Source organism: Hyperolius riggenbachi, chromosome 1, assembly GCF_040937935.1.
Source record: "Hyperolius riggenbachi isolate aHypRig1 chromosome 1, aHypRig1.pri, whole genome shotgun sequence".
NCBI lineage: Eukaryota > Metazoa > Chordata > Amphibia > Anura > Hyperoliidae > Hyperolius > Hyperolius riggenbachi.
Genome location: NC_090646.1, coordinates 681388129 through 681415937, shown reverse-complemented (window position 1 = coordinate 681415937; position 27809 = coordinate 681388129). Strand labels below are relative to the sequence as shown.

At 46.2% G+C, this 27809-nt stretch overlaps 1 protein-coding gene across 1 annotated transcript in view; it reads left to right on the top strand.

Moving 5' to 3' along the window:
• The window catches only part of LOC137544555 (protein NLRC5-like), a 302732-nt gene that overhangs the window by 228215 nt on the left and 46708 nt on the right, over positions 1-27809 (top strand). The window contains exons 20-25 of the mRNA XM_068265657.1: positions 544-708; positions 2307-2471; positions 8643-8807; positions 9993-10157; positions 17562-17726; positions 26890-27054. Coding sequence (XP_068121758.1) covers positions 544-708; positions 2307-2471; positions 8643-8807; positions 9993-10157; positions 17562-17726; positions 26890-27054 — 990 coding nt within the window. The remainder of the gene's footprint in view (positions 1-543; positions 709-2306; positions 2472-8642; positions 8808-9992; positions 10158-17561; positions 17727-26889; positions 27055-27809) is intronic.

The window sequence follows — 27809 nt, the reverse complement described above, 5'->3', positions numbered from 1 at the left end:
CCTGGTGACATGGTACCAGAAAGGATCAATTATAGGATCTATGAGGAGGTAACTCATTCACAGTCTGAGGGAAAAAGAAATCAGCAAACTCTTCATAAGTCACAAACAATTTCACAACAACCAGAGTAACTCCGTGAAAGAGACGTGAGCTGATGCAATGCTTGTGACAAAAGGCTGACCAACCACTGAGCTGTCTGGATTGCCAATCTACCAAAGAGTTATGTTCCTTTCACCAACAAAGCTCTAAAACCGCTGGATGAGAGGACATTTTAACAAACAGAACTTTATGACTTCTGTGTACATGGCACCAAAGTTTAACTACTACATGCCATGGGCTGAAGGGGAAAAATGTGTGTGTGCTCCCATAGCGCATGTGTAACTCGGCAGAATACCCAGACTTGTATAAGCATCCTATTTTACTAAAGGTGCACAAAGAGGATGTTTATGAACGTCCATATTGCAGGAAGTGGTAAAGTGATGTTTGGAGTGGTAGTTTTTATCATGCTTTGCTCAGCTTTCTGGTAACATTCTTCTGTTCTACAGTTTGAGGAATAATAATCTGCCCTCCAGTTGCTGCCCCAACCTGGCAACCGGGATAAGGAATAACCAGACTCTGAGGAAGCTGGACCTGTCTGCTAACAGGCTTTGTGGTCCTGAATTCAGTGTCCTGATGGCGGCTCTGCCAACAAGCCGGATAGAGGAATTACAGTGAGTATAACAGCCCTGATTGCAGCAGAGATCAGCAGAATTATTTCCCTTTATTTGATCACCATTTATGTCTATACTTGGGAGTATTCCCTGAATACCTATACTTGGGGGACATTCTCTGCCTACCTATACTTGGGGGCACTCTCTGCCTACCTATACTTGGGGGCACTCTCTGCCTACCTATACTTGGGGGCACTCTCTGGCTACCATTACTTGGGGGCACTCTCTGCCTACCTATACTTGGGGGCTCTCTCTGGATGTCTATACTTGGGGGACACTCTCTGGCTACCTATACTTGGGGGCACTCTCTGGATGTCTATACTTGGGAGTATTCCCTGAATACCTATACTTGGGGGACACTCTCTGGATGTCTATACTTGGGGGACACTCTCTGGCTACCTATACTTGGGGGCACTCTCTGGATGTCTATACTTGGGGGCACTCTCTGGATGTCTATACTTGGGGGACACTCTCTGGCTACCTATACTTGGGGGCACTCTCTGCCTACCTATACTTGGGGGAACTCTCTGGCTACCTATACTTGGGGGCTCTCTCTGGATGTCTATACTTGGGGGACACTCTCTGGCTACCTATACTTGGGGGCACTCTCTGGATGTCTATACTTGGGAGTATTCCCTGAATACCTATACTTGGGGGACACTCTCTGGATGTCTATACTTGGGGGACACTCTCTGGCTACCTATACTTGGGGGCACTCTCTGGATGTCTATACTTGGGGGCACTCTCTGGATGTCTATACTTGGGGGACACTCTCTGGCTACCTATACTTGGGGGCACTCTCTGCCTACCTATACTTGGGGGAACTCTCTGGCTACCTATACTTGGGGGCTCTCTCTGGATGTCTATACTTGGGGGACACTCTCTGGCTACCTATACTTGGGGGCACTCTCTGGATGTCTATACTTGGGGGCACTCTCTGGATGTCTATACTTGGGAGTATTCCCTGAATACCTATACTTGGGGGACACTCTCTGGATGTCTATACTTGGGGGACACTCTCTGGCTACCTATACTTGGGGGCACTCTCTGGATGTCTATACTTGGGAGTATTCCCTGAATACCTATACTTGGGGGACACTCTCTGGATGTCTATACTTGGGGGACACTCTCTGGCTACCTATACTTGGGGGCACTCTCTGGATGTCTATACTTGGGGGCACTCTCTGGATGTCTATACTTGGGGGACACTCTCTGGCTACCTATACTTGGGGGCACTCTCTGGATGTCTATACTTGGGGGCACTCTCTGGATGTCTATACTTGGGAGTATTCCCTGAATACCTATACTTGGGGGACACTCTCTGGATGTCTATACTTGGGGGCACTCTATGGATGTCTATACTTGGGAGTATTCCCTGAATACCTATACTTGGGGGACACCCTCTGGATACCTATACTCGGGTGCATTTTCTGGCTACCTATACTTGGGGGCACTCTCTGGCTATCTATACTTAGGGGCACACAATGGCTACCTAAACTTGGGGGAACTCTCTGGCTACGTATATAATGGTTACATTTTATGCAGTTTTTATCTCAATCTATACAGATTTGTGGTAACATTCTTCTCTTCTCCTTTAGTTTACCACATAATAATCTGCTCTCCAGTTGCTGCCCCCACCTGGCATCCGGGATAAGGAATAACCAAACTATGAGGAAGCTGGACCTATCATGGAACAGGCTGTGGGGTCCTGAATTCAGTGTCCTGATGACGGCTCTGACAACAAGCCGGATAGAGGAATTACAGTGAGTATAACAGCCCTGATTGCAGCAGAGATCAGCAGAATTATTTCCCTTTATTCCATCACCATGTTCCATTCTCACATTTCCCAATAGGGACACCCATTTCAGTGACTGGGGAGGGATTATGGGGGTATTGTGGCTGGTTTGGGGCATAGTGGTACATGCAGGACCAAGTGGACTCCATCCTAGCTAATAATACTGACGTGTGTATACTTGCCTAGCACTTCTTCTGCTTTTATGACAAGTGTAGACCAGCTGGAATCCAATCTAGATATTGCAATGGTCAGGACTACATGCTGAAGGTCAGGACAGGAGAATAACTGGATGCGTCGGGACCACAAGCTAAAGGTTGGGACAGGGAGATAACTAGAAAGGTCAAGGTCACAGGCTGGATCACAAAAGGAAGACAATGACAATAGGCAATAAGGCTCAAGACAAGAGTACACCAACAACTGGCCAGCCCTAGCAACCTGAATGAACAGCACTGGCTGAGTGACCAGGGAGATTCTGATAGGGCCACTGCAATGAGTTTGGCACCAGTTTTTGAACACAATGGGCTCGATTCTCTAAAGCGTGATAACTGCTATCACAGCAGTTATCCCGTAATCTTTGCCCGCGTAAAAGATTACTTTGCGTGATAAACAAAGGTTTGCGCGTGTGAAACAAGTGCAAACCTTCGCTTATCGCGCAAAGTAACCTTTCACAGGTGCAAAGAGCCGCGGCGGATCGCGTGATAACTGCAGTGATAGCAGTTATCACGCTTTAGAGAATCGAGCCCAATGCACGCACAGACGTGTTCACCATGGTTCACGCATGCCCGACCATGTGTGTCACAAATCATGCACGCACATGTACAAGTATGGGCCGGAACCCAGGAATTCTCCTCTGACCCCAAACGCTTACATTTAAGTAGCTACTGAACAGGTCTCCCTCTTCTTTTACCACTAAAAATCTTCTACACATCAAACGCCTCAGAGCCCTGAGAAGAACAGGAGGGGCAGGAGATGAGGACCTTCCTGGAATAGAAGACCTTTCTTTACAAGACGAGACATGAAAGACTATCATTTTCTGGCTTGACATGAGGTCCATGAGATCATAGGCAGTTCAGGACCTTTATAACATGTTTCCTATGCTTATGTAGCGAGGCAGAAAAGACAAGGATATCATCAAGATATACCGTCATAAAGCCATCAATAAAGTCCCTGAATATATTGACTAAATCCTGGATGGTGGCAGGAGAGCTGCATAACCCAAAGGCCATAAATCGGTACTCAAAATGCACAAAGCAGAATTCAAAGCCCATCGTCCATTCACCACCTTTGTTGGTGCGACACTGTGCAACAGGGCAGTGAATAGCGATGGTCAATGAGATATATTTCCGAGTTGATGCAAACATATGCAAAAAAAAATTGTGCAAATATGTGCAGCTTCAAAATAGACCAATCAATTTAAACCTAGGTTTAAATTGATTGGCCCATTTTCAAACTGCAAACATTTGCATAAAAAAAATTGAATATATTTGCATCAACTTGGAAAATTTGCATTGTTAAACAAATAAGTGTACTATCTGTTTTACCTCCTATCAGGAGGGATCTTTGTTGGTGCGATGCACTTCACTGCTCAGTGATTTACACTGTTAAATAAGGGTACTTTTTTGTAGCACCTAACAGATGGAATCTCTGTTAGTGCAAAACATTTAGGGTCTAACAGCAGTAAAAAAAAAATTCACATGCTTTTAGACCCTAAAAACAGGAAACAATCATGCTGCTAGAGAGATCTGCGGTTGCCCAGCACATTACTCACCTCCCCTGGTTCCAGCGCTGCAATTGTCCCTCCGTCCACTGGGTGGCACCGTGTCCGTGGCTATTGTCACAAGGACAGACGGTGATCTCACCAGAGGGATCGAGAGCCTCTGAGGACCAGAAGAAGAATGGCTCCCGCCGTCTGGATCGCTGGGAAGGTGAGCTGAAATGCTGCCACGTTGCACTGTCTCTCCATACTTCATGGCTGCCACAAGTCAGGCTCGGGGGTTACCGTTCTGAGCTGTGGATATCCGGCCCAAGTCTGACTCAGGGTTAAAGTGGGATGAAAACCCAAACTGAAAACCAAGAGTATTGGTGTGACAGGTTTCCCTCAACTTTTTTTTATGAATAAATTTATAGATAAATGTACACCATGACCTGTGACCCTGTGCAGTGCCTGTTTACCAGAATGTGCCAGGTGACATGACACTCTCTTCTCATCATATCTCACACCTCTCTGCCTCCCCCCCCCCAGAGACACGTTGCTGTGGCAATGGTTGATGCGTCATTCGGAAATGGACCCAAACTATGCAGCTTTCTATAGTCCCGATACTGCTGACAACACAGTGCTGAGTGTGGCATCTGTGTTTGGGCTAATTTTCTACTAGCAGCATTTTGCAAGATCAGATCATAAAATGCTAGGTACTTGACGGAAACTATTCGGGGATTGTTTATATTAGTGTGTTGTTTTTTCCCGATTCCAGTCAATACAAAGGATAGGAGTGTAGGAAAATCACATAGCAATCATGCCGCTATGCGATTTTTCCAAGATTCACATTTTTTTCCTGGACTTTTTTTTACTCCTGCCGCAAATCGCAAATGCACCACAATCGTGCTTTATACACAATGGATAGCGGTGGAATTGTGGAGCAATCATGTTAGTGGAAAATAAAAGAAATACAATTGTAACACAACACAATCTCAATCACATTTCTTTATAGAAATCATCCCTGAAGGGTACTAGCAGGTTCCGCTAAGTGCTGATGTGTGGAAGAGAGCTGTCTTCATCAACCCCGTGTGGTGATAGTGATGAGATTTATGCCTTTCCAGATGAAGAATTCTCCAGCCATCTTCCAGAGGGATCTCATAAGTGGTGTGCAGGAAGGATTGGGCTCAACACTCACTGGGCAAGGAACGGATCCCCTGACCTCAATCCTATTGAGCATATGTGGGATGAAGTCACAAGATCACTTCACAGCTTGGAAACGCCTCGATCTAATCCCACCCAACTTAGAGCTGCCATCAGGGGCGTAACTAGAAATCACTGGGCCCCCCTGCGAATATTTGGATGCCCCCCCCCCCCCCCCCCCCCCCATAGGTGCCAAATAATCGTAATGGGGCAGCGTTTCACTGTAAATTAATTGTAAAGTGGGCAGCATTTTACCAGACAATCGTAATGTGGGCCAGAAAATCGTAATGTGGGCCTTTAGAAAATCATAATGTGGGCAGAGTTCACCAGAAAATCATAATGTGGGCACCAGTCACCAGAAAATCGTAACGTGAGCAGCAGTCACCAGAAAATTGTAACGTGGACAGCAGGGTGGCTGGATAGTGTACTGGTTAAGGGCTCTGCCTTTGACATGGGAGACCAGGGTTCGAATCCTGGCTAGGTCAAGTACCTATTCAGTAAGGAGTTCAAGGCAAGACCCCCTAACACTGCAGGGTGGCCTCCTGAGCGCGTCCCAGTGGCTGCAGCTCTTGAGCGCTTTGAGTCCGACAGGAGAAAAGCGCTATACAAATGTTCAGATTATTATTATTATTATTATAGCATTCACCAGACAATCGTAATGTGGGCAGCGTTCACCAGAATATCGTAATGTGGGCAGAGTTCACCAGAAAATCGTAATGTGGGCAGCGTTCACCAGAAAATTGTAACATGGACAGCATTCACCAGACAATCGTAACGTGGGCAGTGTTCACCAGAAAATCGTAATGTGGGCCAGAAAATCGTAATGTGGGCAGCGTTCACCAGAAAATCGTAACGTGGACAGCATTCACCAGACAATCGTAACGTGGGCAGTGTTCACCAGAAAATCGTAATGTGGGCCAGAAAATCGCAATGTGGGCAGCAGTCACCAGAAAATTGCCATGTGGGCAGCAGTCACCAGAAAATCCTAATGTGGGCAGCAGTCACCAGAATATAGTAATGTGGGCAGCAGTCACCAGAAAATCCTAATGTGGGCAGCAGTCACCAGAAAATCCTAATGTGGGCAGCAGTCACCAGAAAATCCTTATGTGGGCAGCAGTCACCAGAAAATCCTTATGTGGGCAGCAGTCACCAGAAAATCGCAATGTGGGCAGCAGTCACCAGAAAATCGCAATGTGGGCAGCAGTCACCAGAAAATCCTTATGTGGGCAGCAGTCACCAGAAAATCCTTATGTGGGCAGCAGTCACCAGAAAATCGCAATGTGGGCAGCAGTCACCAGAAAATCGCAATGTGGGCAGCAGTCACCAGAAAATCCTAATGTGGGCAGCAGTCACCAGAAAATCCTTATGTGGGCAGCAGTCACCAGAAAATCCTTATGTGGGCAGCAGTCACCAGAAAATCGCAATGTGCTCAGCAGTCACCAGAAAATCCTAATGTGGGCAGCAGTCACCAGAAAATCCTAATGTGGGCAGCATACACCAGAAAATCGCAATGTGGGCAGCATACACCAGAAAATCGGCAGCAGACACCTGAAAATCGTAATGTGGGCAGCAGACACCTGAAAATCGCAATGTGGGCAGCAGTGACCAGAAAATCGCAATGTGGGCAGCAGTGACCAGAAAATCGTAATGTGGGCGGCAGACACCAGCAAATCGCAATGTGGGCAGCAGACACCTGAAAATCGTAATGTGGGCAGCAGACACCTGAAAATCGTAATGTGGGCAGCAGACACCAGAAAATCATAATGTGGGCAGCAGACACCTGAAAATCACAATGTGGCCAGCAGACACTAGAAAAAAAAATGTGAAAAAAAACAATTCACTTACCTGACAGAAGTCTTCTCCTCTCCCGGCATCTGGCTCGCAGCTCCCCGAGTCCTCCTGCAGCACATCTCCCGCGCTGACAGGCAGAGTGCAGGGCTACGGCAAGATGGCTGCCAAAGCCCTGTACTAGAGACACAAATAGTCTCCAGTGTAGGGCTTCTTCGGCCGCCATCTTGCCGTAGCCCTGCTCTGCCTGCCGGAGACTATGCAGGCTGCTGGAGCGGGGCAGCGGGGAATGAACTGGCGCAGCGTCTATTAGACGCTGCGGCCAGTTGAGCACCTTGCTGGGGGGTCCAGAGCAGCGCTCCCCCCACGCACAGTGAGCGGGCCCCAGAGCAGCCCCGGGCCCCCCTGCGGCTGAGGGGGTCGCATCCCCGGTAGGTACGCCGGTGGCTGCCATTATGTCAGCATGGGCCAACATTCTGCAGCAACGGTATCCATACCTCCCAACATTTGTAAATAAGAAAGTGGGACACACCCCCAACCACATCCCTGACACACCCCTAGTCGCGATATATATATATTAATCCTGCTATGGTGCCCATGGGTGAGGAGGCAAAAAAAGGATTGAGGCGCCACCTGGCGGCTGTGGTGTGTGGGATGCGGGTCTGGGATAAAATTGTCCCTCCCTCCCTCCGAATGTGCCCCACAGTGTCCCCCTGTATGCAGAGATAAGAGTACAGCGGAGCGGGCAGTCTTACCATTCTTCCTCGCGTACCGGGCATCTGGTCTTCTCCGCTTCCTGCTTCCTGTGACGTCACAGGAAGTAGATTGAAGCAAGATGCCCAGTACGTGAGGAGGAATGGTAAGACTGCCAGCTCCGCTGCGCTCTTAATCTCTCCACGCAGGGGGACACTGGGGGGCACATTCGGAGGGAGGGACAATCTTATCCCAGACCCGCATCGCACACACCACAGACGCCGGCTGGCGCCTCGATCCTTTTTTTGCACATCTGACCCCCCAGTCACCCGGGACACTGGGGGCTCATAACGGGAGAGCCTCCCCAAATCGGTACATTCCCGACGAAAACGGGACTGTTGGGGGGTATAAGTATCTGCGTCTTGAGTCCAGGCCAAGAAGAATATCGGCTGGGATCACAGCTAATGGTGGACCAACTCGTTATTAGAGGGCGTCTAATTTTTTGAGCCACTTAGTGTAAATGTAGCTGCATAATGTATTCTTTAGGAAACTAAAAATACAGTGCCCCCTAGCTGTTGACATATGCTATGTATGGATGACCTAATGTTTTATACTACAGGATAAAAAAAAATTGAAGGTAAAATTACAAGAAAATTATTAGAAGAAGACACATAGTTATTTATATATCAATAAGTAATCTTTTATGTCATTTTTATTTTGTTTTATGCAGATTTCTGGTAATATTCCTTTCTTCTCCTACAGTTTGCAGCACAATGATCTGCCCTCCAATTGCTACCCACACCTGGCAACCGGGATACGGAATAACCAGACTCTGAGGGTGCTACACCTGACATGTAATGAGCTGGGGGGTACTGACTTTAGTGTCCTGATGGCGGCTCTGACAACAAGCCGGATAGAGGAATTAAGGTGAGTATAACAGCCCTGATTGCAGCAGAGATCAGCAGAATTATTTCCCCAATACTGACACCCATTGCAGTGACTGGGGGAGGGATTATGGGGGTGTGACTGGTTTGGGGGTACATTCATACTGCAGCCCCCAGTACACCTGGCTCTGTGTATATGTGATACCCATTGCAGTGACTGGGGGAGGGATTATGGGGGATTGTGGCTGGTTTGGGGGTACATCCATACTGCAGCCCCGGTACACCTGGCTCGGTGTATATGTGACACCCATTGCAGTGACTGGGGGAGGGATTATGTGGGGATTGTGGCTGGTTTGGGGGTACATCCATACTGCAACCCCCAGTACACCTGGTTCTGTGTATATGTGACACCCATTGCAGTGACTGGGGGAGGGGTATCGGGGTATTGTGGCTGGTTTGGGGGTACATCCATACTGCAGCCTCAGTACACCTGGCTCTGTGTATATGTGACATCCATTGCAGTGACAGGGGGAGGGATTAAGGGGGAATTGTGGCTGGTTTGGGGGTACATCCATACTGCAGCCCCCAGTACACCTGGCTCTGTGTATATGTGACACCCATTGCAGTGACTGGGGAGGGATTATGGGGGATTGTGGCTGGTTTGGGGGTACATCCATACTGCAGCCCCCAGTACACCTGGCTCTGTGTATATGTGACACCCATTGCAGTGACTGGGGAGGGATTATGGGGTATTGTGGCTGGTTTGGGGGTACATCCATACTGCAGCCCCCAGTACACCTGGCTCTGTGTATATGTAACACCCATTGCAGCGACTGGGGGAGGGATTATGGGGGATTGTTGTAATTGTTGTACTGACTCCACAGCCGTGGTTTTACAACTGTGGCACTTGTGAAAATTAGTAAGGGTGAAACATGTGAAAATGTGTAATTTTTGCATGTACGCTTTTTTCTCCAATAAAATTTCTGTAAAACTAAACAATTCTTGAGAAAAAAAATATTACCCAAGGAAAGCCTATATTGTCCTGAAGAGAAAAAAATAAATAACTTTGGTGGCATAAGTAATAGAAAGTTTTTGCTGTATCAATAGCAGCACTGCTGAAGTGTTAAGTTATATTCGTTAATATTGATAAATTATACAAACTGAAGACAGTTTTTATCTGGTTCTATCCAGATTTCTGGTAACGTTCTTCTCTTCTCTTCTCCTACAGTTTGTGGGGTAATAATCTGCCCTCCAGTTGCTGCCCCCTCCTGGCAACCGGGATAAGGAGTAACCAGACTCTGAGAAAGCTGCACCTGTCTGGTAACATGCTGGGGGGTCCTGAATTCAGTGTCCTGATGGAGGCTCTGATAACAAGCCAGATAGATGAATTAGGGTGAGTATAATGAGCAGATTTCGCTTCATTTCATCACCATTTTGCATTCCCGATAGTAACAGTGACTGGAGAATAGATTATGGGGGATTGTGGCTGGTTTGGGGGTACAGCCATACTGCAGCCCCCAGTACACCTGGCTCTGTGTATATGTGACACCCATTGCAGTGACTGGGGGAGGGATTATGGGGGGATTGTGGCTGGTTTGGGGGTACATCCATACTGCAGCCCCCAGTACACCTGGCTCGGTGTATATGTGACACCCATTGCAGTGACTGGGGGAGGGATTATGGGGGGGATTGTGGCTGGTTTGGGGGTACAGCCATACTGCAGCCCCCAGTACACCTGGCTCTGTGTATATGTGACACCCATTGCAGTGACTGGGGAGGGATTATGGAGGATTGTGGCTGGTTTGGGGGTACATCCATATTGCAGCCCCCAGTACACCTGGCTCTGTGTATATGTGACACCCATTGCAGTGACTGGGGAGGGATGATGGGGGGATTGTGGCTGGTTTGGGGTTACATCCATACTGCAGCCCCCAGTACACCTGGCTCTGTGTATATGTGACACCCATTGCAGTGACTGGGGGAGGGATTATGGGGGGATTGTGGCTGGTTTGGGGGTACATCCATACTGCAGCCCCCAGTACACCTGGCTCTGTGTATATGTGACACCCATTGCAGTGACTGGGGGAGGGATTATGGGGGGATTTTGGCTGGTTTGGGGATACATCCATACTGCAGCCCCCAGTACACATGGCCCTGTGTATATATGACACCCATTGCAGTGACTGGGGGAGGGATTATGGGGGATTGTGGCTGGTTTGGGGGTACATCCATACTGCAGCCCCCAGTACACCTGGCTCTGTGTATATGTGACACCCATTGCAGTAACTGGAGAATAGATTATGGGGGATTGTGGCTGGTGTGAGGGTACATCCATACTGCAGCCCCCAGTACTCCTGGCTCTGTGTATATGTGACACTCATTGTCATATTGCGGACGTGTCCATTGCGGGCGTGTGCACATGCGGTGGATGTGTGCGTGCACGGTGGGCATGCGCGGTGACAGACCTAGAGCCCGTTTTGAAGCGGGCTCAGGTCAGCTAGTTCTGTGTATGTAGAAGTCCTGGTTTAAGCTTAACCTATTTTAGTTCCTGGACGTAGAAACTACGTCCAGGAACCATGCGCGCTCCCGCGGCCGATCGCGCGTGTGCACGCGTGCTCCCAGCCCGCGGCTCGTTAGCTAGCCAATCAGTGAATCAGGCTATGGTGCCCGATCACTGATTCCTCTCCCCCGCTGAAAAAGCGACAGCTTCTCTCGGAAGCTGCGCCTTTTCTGGCTGTTACCTCCCACATGCGTATGTTACGCTTAGAGTGACGTCATGTAAACAAACTCATGGCTGCCATCTTGTGGCCAAAAAGTAAAACTACAACTAAAAGTAAAAAAAATAAAACTAAACACACATTTACATTATAAAACAATTGTTTACATCCCACCCTCCCAAAAATACCCAATGAAAATGTTTAATATAAAAAAAACAAAAAAACATTACAATAAAAAAAAAAACATGTAAATATTTACCCAAGGGTCTAAACTTTTTAAATATCAATGTAAAGATGAATTATTTAATTTTTTTTTTTTTTATTTTAAACTTGTAAATAGTGATAGATGCAAAACAGAAAAAATGCACCTTTATTTCCAAATAAAATATTGTCGCCATACATTGTGATAGGGACATAATTTTAACGGTGTAATAACCGGGACATATGGGCAAATACAATACGTTAGTTTTCATTATGGAGGCATATATTATTTTAAAACTATAATGGCTGAAAACGGAGAAATAATGAATTTTTTCCGTTTTTTTCTTATTTTTCCTGTTAAAATGCATTTACAGTAAAGTGGCTCTTAGCAAAATGTACCACCCAAAGAAAGCCTAATTGGTGGCGGAAAAAACAAGATCTAGATCAGTTCATTGTGATAAGTAGTGATAAAGTTATAGGCTAATGAATGGGAGGTGAACATTTCTCAAGTGAAAACGACGGAACGCGAATGGGTTAAAGGACTTCCAAGATGAGTATGTTAAGCTATGTTTGCTTACTTGGGGCATCTTCCAGCTTTGATCCTCCCCGATGTCCCGCTTGAAGCTCATTAAGATGGTGGACCAGCCGGTGTGTGAACGCCAGCATAGCCATGTCATCTGGCGGGTCCTGCGCCTGTGCAGTATGTGCTCCGCCCACCAGCTGGTCGACAATCTTTACAGGTGGCCAATAGGACACTGATAAATGAACGGAGCTGCGTTGGGTGATTGAAATGATTGGTGGAGGCTGGAAGAAGCCCCAGGTAAGCATAGATTAACATGTTTGCCTCAAAAGTCCTCTAACCCCCTTGGCGTTATGATTCTTTTAGAGTCTAAAAGCTGTGCATTTTTTCTTTGCATTTTTGTTTTGCATTTTTTTTTTTTAGCTCGTAAAACCTGGAAAATATCATGCTGCTCTGGAGTTCTGCAGCAGCTCAGCTCCCACTCACTTCCCTGGGATCCAGCACTGCAGTTTTCCCTCTGTCCTCCAGGTGGCGCTGTAACCCAGCAGTGAGATTGCTAGCTGCCATCATGACGACAGACGGCGATCTCACCAGGGGAAGCAGAGCCTCAGAGGACAGGAAGAAGAATGGCGGCCAACGTTGGGATCCCCCGGGAGGTGAATTAAAACGCCCGCTGCACGCATTTCTCTGTATAGACCTCCCAGCGGATACCACGAGTTCAGCTCGGGGATAACGCTCCTAGCATGCTTTTCCTACCCCGAGCTAAACTCGTGATTACCACTAAGGAGGTTAAAAGAAAGATTTTCCTTTTGTTTCCTGAATCTGTATAAAAAAACAAGCTTTTTTTTTTAATTTTTTAATCTTGTTTCCCTTAAAGAGAACCCGAGGTGTGTTTAAAGAATGTTATCTGCATACAGAGGCTGGATCTGCCTATACAGCACAGCCTCTGTCGCTATCCCAAACCCCACTAAGGTCCCCCTGCACTCTGCAATCCCTCATAAATCACAGCCATGCTGTGAGGCTGTGTTTACATCTGTAGTGTCAGTCTCAGCTGCTCCCCCGCCTCTTGCAGAGCTCCAGTCCCTGCCCCCTTCCCTTCCCTACAATAAGCAGGGAGGGAAGGGATGCAGGCGGGGACAGGAGTTCTGCAGGAGGCGGGGAGAGCAGCAGACTGACACTAGAGAGATAAACACAGCCAGCTCTGACAAGCTGTTTGTCAGCAGCGTGGCTGTGATTTATGAGGGATTGCAGAGTGCAGGGGGACCTTAGGGGGGTTTGGGATAGCAACAGAGGCTGGGCTGTATAGGCAGATCCAGCCTTTGTATGCAGATAATATTCTTCAAACCCACCTCGGGTTCTCTTTAATTAGCCATTATATGCACCTCTACACTTTTCCTATGGTGATTTCTCTTCTACTTACTGTGTAGCGTGTGGGACGACTGGGAGTATGGGACAACCCCCCAACTTTCATGTACTGGTTCTGGGTATGAATGGGAGCTGGTGCTGTGTGTGTATGGTGCCCAGTGTGTGGCAGTGTGTGGGCGGTTGGCTGATTGGATTGGTTGGCTCTGCCTGCCTCTGGGCATGTTGGTCAGCTCTCCCTATCTCCCTGTTTGTCGGAGCGGGTTAGTGGATCACGCTGTGCCTCCTTCACCCGTCTGTCCCCCCTTTGTGCCCTATCTACCTCCTCCTCTGCCTCTCGGGTCACACATGTGCCTGAGCCGCTTTACTACAGGCCTCGGCTGTGGGATCTGGGGGGTGGTGATAGGGTGGGGCGGATGGGGTGTGTGGTTTGTGGACATGGTGCAATGTCCTTCCTGTATGCTCTGGGCGTCCCGGACCTTCCGGCCTGGGTGGTGCATGAGGCAACTGTTAAGTCTCCGATGCTCTGTGTTTGGACATCGGCATGTTGCGCGCGTGTTGTGTGGACATGTACATGCGTCATGTGTCGGTGTTGCATGTCACCTGGCGTTAGTGATGTCTGGCGGGTGGGATGGCGCCCGTCTCTTCGGAGGACTCTGGGGGTTGAGGAGCAGTCATTTACGGCAGAGAATACGGTACTTTCTTCTTCTTGATGGCAGCTTTTCCTTCTCCCCTTGGTCTGTTTTTCTTTTCCCCTTCCTTATTTATTCCTATGTAATATTTAATTTTGATTGGCAAACATGATGACACTTTATGCCCAACACCAGAACAATAGTGCTGTCTTACAGTGTAAAATGGACCGGAACTCTTGCACAGCACACAATAAAAAGTCTGTATTGATCATATAGTTTCTGAAAAAATCAAACACAGAAAAAAAGGTCCAATTATCTTATCAGCACCTGGGCTCTCTGCTCATAGACAAACACTAAGGGCTGGAACCCACAGGAGCGCTTTTGGCAGCGTTTTGGCAGCACTGCGATACGCTAGCAGTTTGCCAAAACGCTGGGCTAATGTTAATGGATGGGGCAACTTCCACAGGAGCGTTTGCGTTTCCCAGAAACGCAAACGCAGGACCTGCAGCATTTTGGGAGCGTTAGCGCTTCAATGTAAAGTATTGAACCGCTAGCGGAAACGCTCAGCAAACCTAAACTGAGCGGTTTTGCTAGCGTTTTGCGGTTCAGCACACTGTAACAAAATGAAAAATAATTCACAGGACCAATCAGGATAAAAACGCAAAACGCTACGCACCCGCTGAGGAAAAAATACAATGTTGCAAAACACGACCAAAAACGCGCATGAATCTGCTTGCAAACCGCTCAGACAAAACGCTAGCGGTTGCGTTTTGCGTTTGCGGTTTTCAGTGGGTTCCAGGCCTAAGGGCTTATTTCAGTTTGTCTGCTGCTCCCGTTCTGCTGCGTAGTTGTGGACTGAATGGCTGCAGCATGATGCAGAAATCCTCAGCATGCTAACCAGATTCTCAATGAAGTGCAATGTTGACGGCAGGCCATGAAATAGGCAGAGTTTCTTCTCCCCTCTTGCCAGCGGGGAAATGCTACAGATTCAGCTTAGATTCGGGTATGGTGGTAACAAAATAGGTCCTGAAGTTTAACCCTTTCTGTGCTCCCAGGAATGTGAAACGAGGTTAAAACTTTCTCTATTTTTGGATCTACATACATTCCAATAAGGATTTTTTTTCCCACTAAAGGATATCATGCTGCAGCTAATCTTTTATAACAGAACAATGTTTTGAGTTTAGTCCCACATTAAAGAGACTCTGAAGTCTCCTAAAAACAAGGTTTTTACTTAGAAAACCTCTTTAACCTAATTGCCCCTACTAAAACGCAGCATCCCCGCAGGTGAAAACACCATAAATCATCCTTAATTCCCCCGGGAAAATCCACGACTTTTTTGGTCGTGGATTTTGCTACCCCAGGAGGCAGAGCTCTCAGCTGCAGCTCTGCCTCCATGTGCGTCTATCAGCGTGTATCTCCGCCTCTTCCCTGCCCCTCTCTGTGAAGAAAGACTGAGAGGGGCGGGGAGAGGCGGAGATACGCGCTGATAGACGCGTGTAGAGGCAGAGTTGCAGCTGAAAGCGCTGCCTCTATGCGGAAGGAGCCCCGCGATGTCCCCCAGGGGATTTGGGGTGATTTATGGCTTTTTCAGCCATGGGAATGCAGCATTTTAGTAGGGGCAATTAGGTTAAAAAGGTTTTTAACCACTTAATGACCACAGTCAGCTAAGTCAGTTAAGTGGGTTTCCATGGAAACGGCCGCTCGTTCGAGCGGCCTTTCCATGTCAGTTCACTGAGGGTGTCTCCGTGAACAGCCTGCAAGCCTCCGATCGCGGCTCGCAGGCGAAATGTAAACATGAGGGGAAGAAATCCCTGTTGTTTACATCGTGCGGCACTGCAGCAGCGCCGTGAAGCAGATCGGCGATCCCCAGCCTCTGATTGGCCGGGGATCGCTTGCATCTGATAGGCTGAAGCCTATCCTAGGCAGCGCAGGACGTATCTCCATCCTGCGCCATACATAGCGAGAGGGGGGAAGGGCAGAGAGGGCGGAAATCGCTGCGGAGGGGGGCTTTGAGGTGCCCCCCCCCCCGCAGCACGCAGATAGCCGGCGGCTGTCAGACCCCCCCCCAGCAGGACATCACCTTTGCAGCAAACCTGATCTGTGCTGTGGAGAGCCCACGCAGCAGAGATCAGGGAAAAGGAGCCTGGTCCTTAACCATTTCAGCCCGCGGGGATTTTTCACCTTATGCAACGAAGCAATTTTCACCTCCCATTCATTCGCTAATAACTTTATCACTACTTATCACAATTTATTGATCTATATCGTGTTTTTTCCGCCACTAATTGGGCTTTCTGTGGGTGATACATTTTGCTGAGAGCCACTTTACTGTAAATGCATTTTAACAGGATTAATAAGAAAAAAATGGAAAAAATTCATTATTTCTCAGTTTTCGGCCATTATAGCTTTAAAATTATCCATGCTACCATAATTAAAACCTATGTATTTTTTTTGCCCGTATGTCTCGGTTATTATACCATTTAAAGTTTGTCCCTATCACAATGTATGGCGCCAATATTTTATTTGAAAATAAAGGTGCATTGTTTCCGTTTTGCGTCCATCACTATTTACAAGCTTATAATTTAAAAAATGTTTGTAGTATACCCCCTTCAAATGCATATTTAAAAAGTTCAGACCCTTAGGTAACTATTTATGTGTTTTTTTTTTTAATTTTTTTTTTTCCATTAAAAATTTTATTTGGGGAATATTTTGGTGTGGGACATTAACAGTTATTTTTTAATGTTGTTAGATGTGTAAATTTTAATGTAGAAAATGTGTTGATGTAGTTTTACTATTTGGCCACAAGATGGCGACCTTCATTTTTGTTTTCCCTCCTTGTACGTCTCACTATGCGGAAGTACAAGGGGGATGCGTACATTTTTCCGGGCAGAAGAGCCGAAGCCTCACGGGTGAGCGCTTCGGTTTTTCTGCGGGGGACAGTGATCGGTGATCGGGAACCATGTTCCCTTTCACTGATCCAAGGGCTATTGGGGGTACGGGGGCGCGCCCGCGATCGCACGCAGGGGCGCGCGGGAGTGGGAGAGCGCAGCTGAGCAGCCGCCCGGACATGAGCTTCACGTCTGGGCGGCTGAAATGGTTAAGTGGTTAAAGTAAAAACCTCATTTTTAGGAGACTTCAGAATCTCTTTAAACAAAAGATATTCCTTATGAAAAATAAAACTATACTGCCCCCTAGTTGTGGACATGTGTATGGTTAGTTTCATTTTTTTCAGAAATAGATTATAAATCGAAATCAATATTAATTATAATGAAAAATAATTTCTGCTCATGTAAGAAGGATACATCTCATACATTTTATTCAGTTTTTATGCTGCAGATGTCTGGCAACATTCTTCTCTCCTCCTACAGTTTGCAGCGTAATAATCTGTCCTCCAGTTGCTGCCCACACCTGGCTTCCGGCATAAGGAATAACAAGACCCTAAGGAAACTGGACCTGTCTGGTAACAGTCTGGGGGGTGATGAATTCCGTGTCCTGATGGCGGCTCTGACAACAAGCCGGATAGAGGAATTACTGTGAGTATAACAGCCCTGATTGCAGCAGAGATCAGCAGAATTATTTCACTTTATTTCATCACCATTTCCCATTCTCACATTCCCCAATACTGACACCCATTGCAGTGACTGGGGGAGGGATTATGGGGGGATTGTGGCTGGTTTGGGGGTACATCCATACTGCAGTCCACAGTACACCTGGCTCTGTGTATATGTGACACCCATTGCAGTGACTGGGGGAGGGATTATGGGGGGAGTGTGGCTGGTTTGGGGGTACATCCATACTGCAGCCCCCAGTACACCTGGCTCTGTGTATATGTGACACCCATTGCAGTGACTGGGGGGGATTATGGGGGATTGTGGCTGGTTTGGGGGTACATCCATACTGCAGCCCCCAGTACACCTGGCTCTGTGTATATGTGACACCCATTGTAGTAACTGGGGAGGGATTATGGGGGATTGTGGCTGGTTTGGGGAAACATCCATACTGCAGCCTCCAGTACACCTTTCTTTGTGTATATGTGAGACCCATTGCAGTGACTGGGGGAGGGATTATGGGGGATTGTGGCTGGTTTGGGGGTACATCCATACTGCAGCCCCCAGTACACCTGGCTCTGTGTATATGTGACACCCATTGCAGTGACTGGGGGAGGGATTATGGGGGATTGTGGCTGGTTTGGGGGTACATCCATACTGCAGCCCCCAGTACACCTGGCTCTGTGTATATGTGACACCCATTGCAGTGACTGGGGGAGGGATTATGGGGGGATTGTGGCTGGTTTGGGGGTACATCCATACTGCAGCCCCCAGTACACCTGGCTCTGTGTATGTATGTACTGGGGGCTGCAGTATGGATGTACCCCCAAACCAGCCACAACCCCCCATAATCCCTCCCCCAGTCACTGCAATAGGTGTCACATGTACACAGAGCCAGGTGTACTGGGGACTGCAGTATGGATGTACCCCCAAACCAGCCACAATCCCCCCATAATCCCTCCCCCAGTCACTGCAATGGGTGTTATAGTGATTTGCAAAAGTATTCGGCCCCCTTGAAGTTTTCCACATTTTGTCACATTACTGCCACAAACATGAATCAATTTTATTGGAATTCCACGTGAAAGACCAGTATAAAGTGGTGTGCATGTAAGAAGTGGAACGAAAATCATACATGATTCCAAACATTTTTTACAAATAAATAACTGCAAAGTGGGGTGTGCGTAATTATTCAGCCCCCTGAGTCAATACTTTGTAGAACCACCTTTTGCTGCAATTACAGCTGCCAGTCTTTTAGGGTATGTCTCTACCAGCTTTGCACATCTAGAGACTGAAATCCTTGCCCATTCCTCTTTGCAAAACAGCTCCAGCTCAGTCAGATTAGATGGACAGCGTTTGTGAACAGCAGTTTTCAGATCTTGCCACAGATTCTCGATTGGATTTAGATCTGGACTTTGACTGGGCCATTCTAAAGCTTAACACACACCATACAATCGCAATTATAGAACAAGAAACTTCCGGCACTCTCACCAGGCTTAATCTTCAATGTGCTTTAATGACATTCACAAGATTTTCCATTCATTGTCAAAAGTTGCAAAAACACATTTCACATACCCGTATGTAGCTTCTACCGTGGGGCAATGTGGGAGCAGCGGTCCGCCTAATGACCGTTTCGCTTGATACAAGCTTCCTCTGAGGCTCCGTGCACAAAGAACGTCCCACGTCTGGGTCATTTATACTGTCGGGCATCCGCTCCGAAAACTGCGCCTGTCTCGCCGCTTGCGCATCACTTCCTGCGTCTTCACGTCAGCGCGCACTCGTACACTTGTTTGCGTGTCACGCGTACATTCGGCCGGAAGTGAAGTGCGCTCCACGGTGGATTCCGTACATCCTTTCTCAGTGATGCACAAAACCACCACAAGATGGTGCCAAATAATTAAACAGGCTCATGTAGTGTTTCTCAGATGGACTAATCTACCCTAAAATACATATAAAAAGTACTTTAATTCATATCATTTTAAAAAAAGGGGGAGAACAAAAGGTTATTGTCCTATGAATTAAAAATAAATCTAACATCCTTTTTCTGGGTAACATGCTGGATGAACATATATATATATTATTGTTATTCTCATCCATACAAGGAAAATAATCTTCTCTTTCAAAGTGTTACAGATGCTAAATCCTCTCCTTGATATCACTTTTTCACAAATATATTAGTAATTTTCTATTCTAAATCTCAACTAATCATATATACTTAGTTAGCACCAAACTACTTCTCCTCATATTACCCCATGCAGAAACATTGTTAGATATATATTAAAAACAATTATTGAAGCGGAATATAACCCTGCATTTCAACTTTGCTCTAAAACATTATTTACAGTATATTCTATGCAACCAGCATTTTTTTTTTTACTAGACCAGCATTGGAAGGGTTACACACAGAGCTTTAAAGTTCCTGGAGATTTCTGCAGACGCATCCGAAGCTGACATAGATACATTTTGTTTACATAAATGTATCTAAGTGTGGAATGTGACTCACTCTCTCTGACTGTGCAGGAGCTGGAGGATATTCCGCTTTAAGGTTTTTTGGACTCAGATGCATTGCTTTTCCATTATATACCCCACTTAAGGATCCAGAAAACACGCCATATCTATATGGTCATTCAGACCTAAAGGTCCCAGGGCATCACTATTGATTATCCATCTACTTTCCTTCCTTAACAGTGATTGTTCCCGATCACCCCCCCCCCCCCCCCCCCCCTAGGGGAATTGGGGCCTGTTCCAGAATTGCAACATTTTAGACATGTTGTATCACCTCCATGTGCACTTCTAAGATGGTCAATCAATCTACTACATCCTACTCCAGTCTCGACTGACTTAATATAGTCTTGCACTTTCATTTGTGCACATAATGAGCAATCCAAAGTGGTGTACATGTGAGAAGTGGATCGAAAATCATACATCATTCTATACATTTTTTACAAATAAATAACTGCAAAGTGGGGTGTGCGTAATTATTCGGCCCCCTGAGTCAATACTTTGTAGAACCACCTTTTGCTGCAATTACAGCTGCCAGTCTTTTAGGATATGTCTCTACCAGCTTTGTACATCTAGAGACTGAAATCCTTGCCCATTCTTCTTTGCAAAACAGCTTCAGCTCAGTCAGATTAGATGGACAGCGTTTGTGAACAGCAGTTTTCAGATCTTGCCACAGATTCTCAATTGGATTTAGATCTGGACTTTGACTGGGCCATTCTAAAGCTCAACACACACCATACAATCTTGGTTGTACAGATTTACCAAATCTATGTAGTATAAGGGCCAACATATTGAATATACCGTGAATGATTAATTGGATAAGCTCTTATACTACATGAAAGTGGTAAGATTAAACAACCAAGATTGTATGGTGTGTGTTGAGCCTAACACGTGGATATTTTTTGTTTTAAACCATTCCATTGTTGCCCTGGCTTTATGTTTAGGGTCATTGTCCTGCTGGATAATGAACTTCCACCCCAGTCTCAAGTCTTTTGCAGACTCCAAGAGGTTTTCTTCCAAGATAACTCTGACCAGCTTCCCTGTCCCTACTGAAGAGACCCCCTATATCCTTCCCCTATTCCCGCAATCCCCCCTCCCCATGTTAATCATTTGTTTTGCTTTGGCAATGCTAAATGTATTTGGGCCTGCCAATAAAGCTTTTTTTGGATTTTTGGAAGCACCCCCAGAGCATGATGCTGCCAACACCATATTTGACAGTGGGGATGGTGTGTTCAGAGTGATGTACAGTGTTAGTTTTCAGTCACACAAAGCGTTTTGCATTTTTGACCAAAAGTTTCATTTTGGTCTCATCTGACCAGAGCACCTTCTTCCACATGTTTACTGTGTCCCCCACATGGCTTGTGGCAAACTGCATAACAGGACTTCTTATGCTTTTCTGCTAACAATGGCTTTCTTCTTGCCACTATTCCATAAAGGCCAACTTTGTACAGTGCATGACTAATAGTTGTCCTATGTACAGATTCCCCCCCCCCCCCCCCCCCTGAGCTGTAGCTCTCTGCAGCTCGTCCAGAGTTACTATGGGCCTCTTGTCTGCATTTCTGATCAGCGCTCTCCTTGTTCGGCCTGTGAGTTTAGGTGGACGGCCTTGTCTTGGTAGGTTTACAGTTGTGCCATACTCCTTCCATTTCTGAATGATCGCTTGAACAGTGCTCTGTGGGATGTTCAAGGCTTTGGAAATCTTTTTGTAGCCCAAGCCTGCTTTAACTTTCTCAATAACTTTATCCCTGACCTGTCTGGTGTGTTCTTTGGACTTCATGGTGTTGTTGCTCCCAATATTCTCTTAGACAACCTCTGAGGCCACCACAGAGCAGCTGTATTTGTACTGACATTAGATTACACACAGGTGCACTCTATTTAGTCATTAGCACTCATCAGGCAATGTCTATGGGCAACTGACCAAAGGGGGCTGAATAATTACGCACACCTCACTTTGCAGTTATTTATTTGTAAAAAATGTTTCTAATCATTTTCGTTCCACTTCTCACGTGTACACCACTTTGTATTGGTCTTTCACGTAGAATTCCAATAAAATTGATCCATGTTTGTGGCAGTAATATGACAAAATGTGTAAAACTTCAAGGGGGCTGAATACTTTTGCAAACCACTATAACACCCATTGCAGTGACTGAGGGAGGGATTATGGGGGGATTGTGGCTGGTTTGGGGGTACATCCATACTACAGCCCCCAGTACACCTGGCTCTGTGTATATGTGACACCCATTGCAGTGACTGGGGGAGGGATTATGGGGGGTTGTGGCTGGTTTGGGGGTACATCCATACTGCAGCCCGTAGTACACCTGGCTCTGTGTATGTGCAACACCCATTGCAGTGACTAGGGGAGGGATTATGGGGGGTTGTGGCTGGTTTGGGGGTACATCCATACTGCAGCCCCCAGTACACCTGGCTCTGTGTATATGTGACACCCATTGCAGTGACTGGGGGAGGGATTATGGGGGATTGTGGCTGGTTTGGGGGTACATCCATACTGCAGCCCCCAGTACACCTGGCTCTGTGTATATGTGACACCCATTGCAGTGACTGGGGGAGGGATTATGGGGGATTGTGGCTGGTTTGGGGGTACATCCATACTGCAGCCCCCAGTACACCTGTCCATGTGTATATGTGACACCCATTGCAGTGACTGGGGGAGGGATTATGGGGGGATTGTGGCTGGTTTGGGGGTACATCCATACTGCAGCCCCTAGTACACCTGGCTCTGTGTATATGTGACACACATTGCAGTGACTGGGGGAGGGATTATGGGGGATTGGGGCTGGTTTGGGGGATACATCCATACTGCAGCCCCCAGTACACCTGGCTCTGTGTATATGTGACACCCATTGCAGTGACTGGGGGAGGGATTATGGGGGGATTGTGGCTGGTTTGGGAGTACATCCATACTGCAGCCCCCAGTACACCTGGCTCTGTGTATATGTGACACCCATTGCAGTGACTGGGGAGGGATTATGGGGGGTTGTGGCTGGTTTGGGGGTACATCCATACTGCAGCCCCCAGTACACCTGGCTCTGTGTATATGTGACACCCATTGCAGTGACTGGGGAGGGATTATGGGGGATTGTGGCTGGTTTGGGGGTACATCCATACTGCAGCCCCCAGTACACCTGCCTCTGTGTATATGTGGCACCCATTGCAGTGACTGGGGGAAGGATTATGGGGGATTGTGGCTCGTTTGGGGGTACATCCATACTGCAGCCCCCAGTACACCTGGCTCTGTGTATATGTGGCACCCATTGCAGTGACTGGGGGAGGGATTATGGGGGGATTGTGGCTGGTTTGGGGGTACATCCATACTGCAGCCCCCAGTACACCTTGCTCTGTGTATATGTGACACCCATTGCAGTGACTGGGGGAGGGATTATGGGGGATTGTGGCTGGTTTGGGGGTACATCCATACTGCAGCCCTCAGTACACCTGGCTCTGTGTATGTGCGACACCCATTGCAGTGACTGGGGTTATGGAGGTATTGTGTATATGTGACAAATAACAGACAGTAGAATAGAATGGGGGGGGGGGGGGGGGCAGAGTGATGTCACAGGGCTCGGGTAGTCACATGATCAACACAGAGTGATCCTGGTGGCCAGGATGAAGCTGTGTGTAGTGCAGCTCATGGTCCAGTGACTGTGACCAGCAGAGTGTGACCGGCAGCCCTGGCTACAGCTGTGGGACATGTCAGGTAAAATACTATAAGTCGCACATTCTGTCTGCTGACTGCTATGGCTAGTGTCAAAAAGCAAGCCACCTGAACCAAGAGGGGAGAATGGGTGGGACATAGTCATGTCACTGACTGTCCTCAGAGGAGCTCACAATCTAATCCTACCATAGTCATAGTCTAATGTCCTACCAAATTATTATTATGTATTTATATAGCACTGGCATCTTCTGCAGCACTTTACAGAGTACAGAGTCATGTCACTGACTGTCCTCAGAGGGGCTCACAAACTAATCGTACCACAGTCATAGTCGAATGTCCTACCATATTATTATTATGTATTTATATAGCACTGACATCTTCTGCAGCACATTACAGAGTACATAGTCATGGCACTGACTGTCCTCAGATGAGCTCACAAACTAATCGTACCATAGCCATAGTCTAATGTCCTACCATATTTTTATTATTTATATAGCACTGACATCTTCTGCAGCACATTACAGAGTGCATAGTCATGTCACTGACTGTCCTCAGAGGAGCTCACAATCTAATCCTACCATAGTCATAGTCTAATGTCCTACCATATTATTATTATGTATTTATATAGCACTGACATATTCTGCAGCTCATTACAGAGTACATAGTCATGTCACTGACTGTCCTCAGAGGAGCTCACAATCTAATCCTACCATAGTCATAGTCTAATGTCCTACCATGTTATTATTATGTATTTATATAGCACTGACAATCTAATCCTACCATAGTCATAGTTTAATATTCCTACCATATTATTATGTATTTATATAGCACTGACATCTTCTGCAGCACATTACAGAGTACATAGTCATGTCACTGACTGCCCTCAGAGGAGCTCACAGTCTAATCCTACCATAGTCATAGTCTAATGTCCTACCATATTATTATTATGTATTTATATAGCACTGGCTTCTTTTGCAGCACATTACAGAGTACATAGTCATGTCACTGACTGTCCTCGGAGGAGCTCACAATCTAATCCCACCATAGTCATAGTCTAATGTCCTACCATATTATTATTATGTATTTATATAGCACTGACATCTTCTACAGCACATTACAGAGTACATAGTCATGTCACTGACTGTCCTCAGAGGAGCTCACAATCTAATCCTACCATAGTCATATTGTAATGTCCTACCATATTATTATTATTATTATTATTATTATGTATTTATATAGCACTGACATCTGCAGCACATTACAGAGTACATAGTCATGTCACTGACTGTCCTCAGAGGAGCTCACAATCTAATCCTACCATAGTCATAGTCTTATGTCCTACCATATTATTATGTATTTATATAGCACTGACATCTCCCGCAGCACATTACAGAGCACATAGTCATGTCACTGACTGTCCTCAGAGGAGCTCACAATCTAATCCTACCATAGTCATAGCCTAATGTCCTACCATATTATTATTATGTATTTATATAGCGCTGACATCTCCTGCAGCACATTACAAATTACATAGTCATGTCATTGACTGTCCTTAGAGGAGCTCACACTCTAATCCTACCACAGTCATAGTCTAATGTCCTACCATATTATTATTATGTATTTATATAGCACTGACATCTCCTGCAGCACATTACAGAGTACATAGTCATGTCACTGACTGTCATCAGAGGAGCTCACACTAATCCTACCATAGTCATAATCTAATGTCCTACCATAGTCATGGTCTAATGTCCTACCATATTATTATTATGTATTTATATAGCACTGACATCTTCTGCAGCACTGTACAGAGTACATAGTCATGTCACTGACTGTCCTCAGAGGAGCTCACAATCTAATCCTACCATAGTCATAGTCTAATGTCCTACCATGTTATTATTATGTATTTATATAGCGCTGACATCTCCTGCAGCACATTACAAATTACATAGTCATGTCATTGACTGTCCTCAGAGGAGCTCACAATCTCATTGTACCATAGCCATAGTCTAATGTCCTACCATATTTTTATTATTTATATAGCTCTGACATCTTCTGCAGCACATCAACTGTCCTCAGAGGAGCTCACAATCTATTCCTACCATAGTCATAGTCTAATGTCCTACCATATTATTATTATTATTATTATTATTATTATTATTATTATTATTATTATTATGTGTTTATATAGCACTGACATCTTCTGCAGCACTGTACAGAGTACATAGTCATGTCACTGACTGTCCTCAGAGGAGCTCACACTCTAATCCTACCATAGTCATAGTCTATTGCCCTACCATATTATTATTATGTATTTATATAGCACTGACATCTTCTGCAGCACATTACAGAGTACATAGTCATGTCACTGACTGTCCTCAGAGGAGCTCACAATCTAATCCTACCATAGTCATTGTGTAATGTCCTACCATATTATTATTATTATGTATTTATATAGCACTGACATCTCCTGCAGCACTTTACAGAGTCCATAGTCATGTCACTGACTGTCCCCCATGCCAGCGGCAGTGCTCTTAACCAGTACATTATCCAGCCACCATGTAAACTCACTTTATGATGTACAGTGTTTTCTGTGACAGTAATGCTCTATTTATTTATTTTATCCTCTAGATTGTAAGCCTTTGGGCAGGGTCCTCCTCCTTTTGTGTCCTACCTGATCTTGCACCTCCATTACTGTGATCCCATGCTATGCATCTGAGTGAACCTAACTTGCCTAATCTCCATGCTCCATCCAGTGACTGACTAAGCATTACCTGGTACTCATACTATGGTGTGTGATCTGGTTTTCTTGTATTCCTGTATTGTCATATTGCTGTATGTCACCCCTAAATATTGTCTGTAACCTAAATTAATGTTCAGCGCTGCGTAATATGTTGGCGCTTTATAAATACAATAAATAAATTTAGGACAAATTTTAAAAATAAAGGTGTCTGGTAACTTTCTGTTATCTTTCAGTTTACAGGGTAATAAGCTGCCCTCCAGTTGTTGCCCCCACCTGGCATCTGGAATAAGGAATAACCAGACTCTGAGGAAGCTGGACCTGGCTGGTAACAGTCTGGGGGGTGATGAATTCAGCGTCCTGATGGCGGCTCTGCTAACAAGCCGGGTAGAGGAATTAGAGTGAGTATTAGGGATGAGTGAGAAAGTGTCTTGATGTGCTGGCAAGAATTTCCTTAAAACATCTGATAGTTCTGCAAATATTTAGTTCATGTCTGCTGTTTACATTTTAGTCAAAAATCATTAGGCCAGGGATGCATGACCTGAGATTGTGGTGGTGGCCAGCAGAAGACCTCATGGTTGGCTCACATCATGTACTGGATGACATTGTGATGATTGTCATGCATAAAGGTGTATATAGAAATAGCGGAACCATTAGTCCAATGAGAGAGGTCCAGTGAGATGGAACATATGTCAGCTAAGGCAGCAGTAGTCTGGTCCCATACAAGCTGTAGAAAGGGAAAGACCACTTTGCTAGCTGGTGCATGACCTGAATGACATGATCAGCAATGCCACCCAAAAATATAAAGATCAGAAGCAGAAGGCAAAGGCAGGAGGACCTGAGATGGTGGTTGTCAGCTAAGTAGCCACAGCCTGGCCTTATAGCACCTGGAATGGAGACCACAATGCTAGCTTGCATCATTAACGCTCTAAAGAAATTATAAAGCCCCTCCTCAAAAAAACTTCCATGGATCCAGACACAATGAGCAGCTAAAACCGGTCTCCAACCTCCCCTTCTTAGGTAAAGTGATTGAAAGGGTTGTCTACCTGCAACTTGAAGCCAGGCTCTCAGCAAATATCTTGGACCCTCTACAATCTGGCTTTAAGAAACACCACAGCTGTGAAACAGCCCTTATCCAGGTCTGCAACGATCTGCT